This window comes from Callionymus lyra, chromosome 10 (assembly GCF_982586985.1).
Source record: "Callionymus lyra chromosome 10, fCalLyr1.hap1.1, whole genome shotgun sequence".
In the NCBI taxonomy this organism is placed as follows: domain Eukaryota; kingdom Metazoa; phylum Chordata; class Actinopteri; order Syngnathiformes; family Callionymidae; genus Callionymus; species Callionymus lyra.
This window is the reverse complement of record NC_141827.1, coordinates 18,846,626-18,852,159: the sequence shown is the minus strand read 5'-3', so window position 1 is coordinate 18,852,159 and position 5,534 is coordinate 18,846,626. Positions and strand designations below refer to the sequence as shown.

Genomic DNA, 5,534 nt, shown 5'->3' with positions numbered 1-5,534 from the left:
TGAGGAACTGCACCAACCTTCATTCCTCGTAGCATCCTCTTCAATGCATTTTCATCTGGGCGCTCCAGCATGGCTCTATTATGTTGTCGTGGCTGCATGTGTGCCAAAAATCTTGTTTTCTACGGCTCATGATTCTTTACGGTTAAATCTTAGCCGTTACCACCCCTGGACACCTTGACTGGGCCCATAAGTCTTTTGTTATTGAGTGAGATGCAGATAGGTATGTTATTCTTTATGCTTAGTAATTCTGGTCTTTTTTCCTGATAGTGGAATTTCCCTCCTTTATTGGTTATGTGCAAGAACATATAAACTACAACGCTGAACTTGGGTCACACTGCTGCCTTATGGCCAGGTGACACAAGATTACCATACAATGGGAAATACATTCACAAATGATTTTGTCATATATGATTAACATATGAGTAGATGAGCTCATATACACCTAACAGAGAGAAACATCACCAGAGAAAGGAGAAGAACCTGAAACGGAATGGTGCTGAATTGACAATAAAGGTAAGGTAAGGTAAGGTAAGGTAAAACTTTTTTGATCCCTCAGGAGGTCTCCTTCGGGAAATTGTTTAACAAGACAAAACAAAACAAGAATAGATGAAACTAGAACTCTAACAGGAAGGTTCTAGCTCTCAGGAGGCGATTAAGACGACTCTCCAACATGACCCTTTTCTGGCCAATGTCGTAGTCCTCCTTCAGCAGAAACTCCACGTTCTCCTTGTCCTGGATCATCTTCATCGTCTCCCTCTTCAGCTCAGCCGCCAACTCCTGCAACATCAAGTAACGAATGACGAGAGGGATCTGGTCTGCTAGACGCTGACTGGCGATCTGCAGTAAGAAGAAAAGTCATTCACAAAGCTACACAGGGACCTTTTAGCTGCCAGTTACTTACACTGTAGTACGATTTAAGGTGCAGTATCATCTCCTTGAGTGATGCATTGTTGTCCTTCAGTACTGGGAACAATTGCGTTTTTTTAGGCAAACGTTGAAGCCCATTCTCCTCCTCTTCTTCGTCCTCTTTAGTTTTGCTAAAACTGTCGCTGTACGTCTGGTCCTGCGAGTAAACCATCTGCTCCATCTTGAACTGAGTTCTCAGCATCCTCTCTGCGGTCGTCTCTTTGTCTTGTTTGATGGCCTCAATCTTTGTCTGAAAATAAAGATTCAGTCTATTTAAATGCACACTGTTTTCAGAAGAAGTCAACAGATTAAGTAGATGAGAATATTGAATAAGTCAGGTGTTCTTTCCCAATTACCACCAGAGTGATGCTAAACTGTGACTGGCAAATGCTGGTCAGCAATATAATCTCAAAAACTCCCCTTAAAAAAATCTATACAACCCTACACCAACACGGTACAGAGATAGACAGACTGCCAATGAACTGAACAATAAGATAGATGACGCCCAGAAGCCCATTCAGTTGCTCACAGTTTCTTTCAGCTTATTCCACACACTTCCACTCAGAAGAAGAAGAAGAAGAATCCCGTTATTATGCTCCAACCTTGATGCTCTTGATGAGATTGGGGTATCCGGTGAAGCTGCTGTTGGTGAGCTGGATGAAAGCCTTTCTGGTAAAGTCTAGAAGAGACAACACACAACACAAGTGCTGCAGCAACAGTTGAGCGCTAACAGTATATTATACACACCAGCAACATCCTTAAGCTTCTTGACCGCAGGATCTTCTAGCAGCTTCATCTGCTCCTGGACCATGACCTCAAAGGTTTTGTAGTTGATGAAGCCAGGCAACTCTCTTCCACGAAACCTGCTCTCATATTCTTCCATCTCTTTGTCAATCTTGGTGTTGACTACAGGCCCCAAATATCACGTTTAAGAAAAGATTACCACATTGTTAATAAAGGGTGTCTATAAACTCTGACGCTGTCTGGACGTAGCAATAACTCACACTTCCCTCCAGAATATTCCAGGTACTTTTGCCATTTGGCGAAATCTCTCCTGAGCAGAGGAAACACGTTGATCTTCTCTCCACACTTGAGCTCCTCCCCTGTCACCAGACTCGTAATGTCTTGAAGGAAAGCCGTGATTTTCTGGTGGACAAAAAGACCTTTTTGGTCAGTCCAAAACAGTCAAGTTGTTATATTTTTAGGTTTTCTTTCTATTTAAGGTAATGCTTCATTTAAGGTTAAATCTAATCTGGATATTGATACTTCAGGTTTTGGTTTCACAGCACGGGGTAAAACATACAAACTCCACACAGAAAAGGCACAGGTTGCCTCATCTGATACCTGAAAATACGATCAGCGACATGACTCACGTCAATGAGGAAGATAAGTCTCTCAGACGGGTCGGACGGAGGTCCATTCCCATATCGCTCTAGCTCTGTCTGAGTCAGAGCCACCTTCTCCTCAATCTGCTCCTCCAGGCGGGGCAGCGACAACTGATGGTCACAACAAGGTCATTACCTTTGAAAATGGTCAAAACTCAAATTGCTTTATTTAAAATTTTACCTCAATGTGGTGCACCAGTTCTAGAGTAAGCTTCTCGGCAAGTTTGGGGATGGTGGCTTGACCGTCGTTGTAAAGTTTGCTGCAAGTGAAAAAACGTAGATCTGAATTGAAGTCTTTGTTAACAGCAATAGTCAACGGATAATTATGTTCTTAATGAATCAGCCTCTCTATTGGAGGTTCATTTAATGTTACTACTTCACCACTGACCTCGTAACACAAGATAAAGTCTCAAATAACAAACATTTAAATTTCCATCATTCGTCAAATTCTATTCTCTAACTTTTCTAATCTTTCCCAAACCTACTCAAAAAAGGCATGATCTCTGAAGAAGGCTTTTTCTCTGCCAATGGCCTCTGCGAGGGGAACTTGTTCTGTGATCTCTTTCTGTCCGCGGCACTTCACGATCATGTAACCCTTCTTCAGCGGCACCACTTCGTTATGGATGATGTCGACCACTGTCTGTTCGGTGCCTTTGTCCACCAGATCCGGCTTGGTCAGAATACCTGCAAGGATTGTTTGTTGAGATTGCACACACTTTTTTATCAACATCATCAAAATCATATACCTAGAGTTCTCTCTCCGTCGGGATCAACCTCCTGTGCCATCTTCAAGGCCTCTGTGGTCGCAATGTCCACATTGCTAGGAACCACAACCAGACTAATGGTTTCTTGTTTCTCGATAAACTTCTGAATCAGTCTCTTTATCTATAGACAGTTGGAGAAAAACAAACCTAAGATCATCACTTCCTTTAACATGTTTAATCACCATGGTTGAGGCCATCCTTGAAATGTAGCAGGGCAGGTATGTGTTATGTGTTATCAGTCCACACACAAAGAATAAATCCCACATCAAATACTTCTTACCTGCTGCTCAATGTTGTCTTGCTGTCCCCTCACTGCCACTCTGGCGATGCCAGGAAGGTCAATGAGGGTCAGGTCAGGAACATCAGGGGAGGCAATTTCAAGGCTGATGGCCTCATCGCTGATTCCCACTCCTACTCCCGCCAGCTCATCTTGAGCTGTTGAGCAGATTGTTGAATGAATGTTGATTGGTTGAATTAGAAAGTTTGCATGTTTATACCATCTCGAATGTGTTTCTCCACGTCAGCAGGACTGTCAATCTCTTGCGTAATCTCCTGATAGCTGATTCTTCCCCGCCAGGCCTCTCCCTCTCTCAGCCGCTTCATTTTCAACTCCAGGGGACATCTTGTCACGATACCTGTGATGGGGAAGATGAGTCTTAGTCAAAATGATATCTTTCTACCAGCTTGCTTGTATGGAAACGCATATGATGCATGTATTTATGTGGGTGAGCTGTGTATACATGAATATGTGTGAATGAAAAGTGTTTGAAAGTTCAAAATCACTGATTTCCTACTCCCCCTCATGTCAACTAAGGGTTTTGATTATTTTCAGAGTAATCTGTTTCTTTTTCAAGTTATAGTCAAATACGTACGTCCATTTTAATGTAGCAACTGATGCTCGGGTGTCTTTGTCCAAAATGACACACTTAAAAACATGAAAATACCTCTGTGGTGCTCATCTGTAATGTCCATCTTGGATGTAAGCCTCATAAAGAAGAATTGTTCAGGAAAAAACCTAAACAAGTCTTGAAGTATTCCAGGTAAATATTGCGAGTGAAAAACCCAACCCGACTTCCTCATCATGATGATGTTTTGAATTTATTAGTTTACAAAATTCTCCCCCAACTTAAATCTCGACAATCGAGAGCAGAACCCATTATATTATTATTCATAGAACCTGAGTTCTGTTAGATAACCTGAGGTCCCGTTTTCACACACGTTGTAACTATGAATATACACACACACACACACACACACACACACACACACACACACACACACACACACACACACACACATAAATATTTGTCTTAGAGTGTATTGGCATACAGGTGTTATCTATTGCGTCCGTATCAAATACAGGATATAACTTTAGACTTTCTTCATTGTCATTGCACAGAAGAACAGCAGTGAAAAACTGGCCGTTATATTATTAGATATTCCAAAAATATATAAATATAAATGTATATTATTCCACAACTCTCACTGACCGCTTCCTCTGGGTAGAGCCACACCGGACAGCGCTTCCAGCACAGAGCTCTTCCCCGAACTCTGGTCACCGATCACGGCGATGGCCGGGAGCGCCAGGTCCTTCTCCACACCGAGAGAGCGCAGAGAGTCGATGAGGTCGATACATGGACGGACTCTCTCCTCATAATGCTCGTTTAGTGTCGCCATGATGGTCAGATCGCTCCAGGATCAGAGAGTGAAGAGACAGTCCCGAGTGCTGCGAGGAATAAAAGCTGAGTTTCCTTTCTGTCGTTTCCTTGTATGACGACTCACTTTCGTTTCTTCTGAAAGTTCCTAGGTGGTCTCTGACCAGTCTTAAAGAAGTACGTTACTATTATTATTATTATTAATAATACTGTAGTATAATAATACAATTATTATTATAAGTAGTAGTTAGTAAGTAAATAAATAATATTTGTATTGTTATTATTAAAGTTATTATTATTATTATGGTAGTGTGTCATCTCGGTTTCTGCACAGTTATGAACACTTTAAATGCAATCTGCTCATCGGCAGTGTGTGAGGATGGAGAATGCAAGAACTTAGAGAACAATTTGAGTTTTCATTTTTCACAGTTACACGTGATCATCTCGCCCCCCAAAAAACTATGCTTTCTCTTGAAGTTACCACCTCCTGCTGTCCAGATTGAGAAAATGTTGTTGGACCAGAAGTGAAAAGTTATTTTGATCAGACTTTTTTTTTCATGAGACTGGAATTCAAATCTTGAAAACGGGTTCTTTAGAAAGGGAAGCAGGATTCTGAAATGGGGTTGGTTCATGTAATGCAATCCTAGTATTAATCTGGATCCAACCTTCACTTCTTTGTTTAAAAAGATTAGAAGGATCTGAAAAACGTTGATCCAAAAAAAACACAAAAAATACAGGACCATACTGATCGGAAGAGGGCATATAATGAATATCAAGGTGGATTTTCCGATGGGAAATATAGAGAAACTTAAAAATGTGTCAAA

The 5,534-nt window shown here is 41.4% G+C and overlaps 1 protein-coding gene across 2 annotated transcripts; it reads right to left on the bottom strand.

Annotated features, from left to right (window-relative positions):
• Window positions 1-253: 253 nt before the first annotated feature.
• On the bottom strand, window positions 254-4,835 carry LOC148070843 (interferon-induced GTP-binding protein Mx-like). Of its 2 annotated transcripts, none has more exons than XM_087801154.1 (12): window positions 4,546-4,835; window positions 3,553-3,690; window positions 3,336-3,490; window positions 3,038-3,176; window positions 2,777-2,975; window positions 2,473-2,551; window positions 2,280-2,402; window positions 1,911-2,052; window positions 1,654-1,812; window positions 1,509-1,585; window positions 902-1,156; window positions 254-777 (listed from the first exon to the last, which is right to left on the bottom strand). In XM_087801154.1, exons 1-12 carry the CDS (start codon window positions 4,730-4,732, stop codon window positions 613-615), a joined length of 1,818 nt encoding a protein of 605 aa, XP_087657280.1. In that variant the 5' UTR covers window positions 4,733-4,835; the 3' UTR covers window positions 254-612. The 2 variants fall into 2 exon arrangements, with proteins under 2 accessions (XP_087657280.1, XP_087657278.1); XM_087801152.1 differs by having other exon boundaries at window positions 254-837; window positions 4,546-4,834.
• Window positions 4,836-5,534: the final 699 nt, after the last annotated feature.

What these genes read in the sequence shown, in the direction of transcription:
- LOC148070843 (XM_087801152.1), bottom strand. Translation starts at nt 4,732, where the DNA reads ATGGCGACACTAAACGAGCATTATGAGGAGAGAGTCCGTCCATGTATC. An exon ending in AACTGGTGCACCACATTGAG is followed by an intron (nt 2,403 to 2,472) that starts GTAAAATTTTAA and finishes TGTGACCATCAG; the next exon opens with TTGTCGCTGCCCCGCCTGGA. An exon ending in ACCTTAAATCGTACTACAGT is followed by an intron (nt 838 to 901) that starts GTAAGTAACTGG and finishes TTCTTACTGCAG; the next exon opens with ATCGCCAGTCAGCGTCTAGC.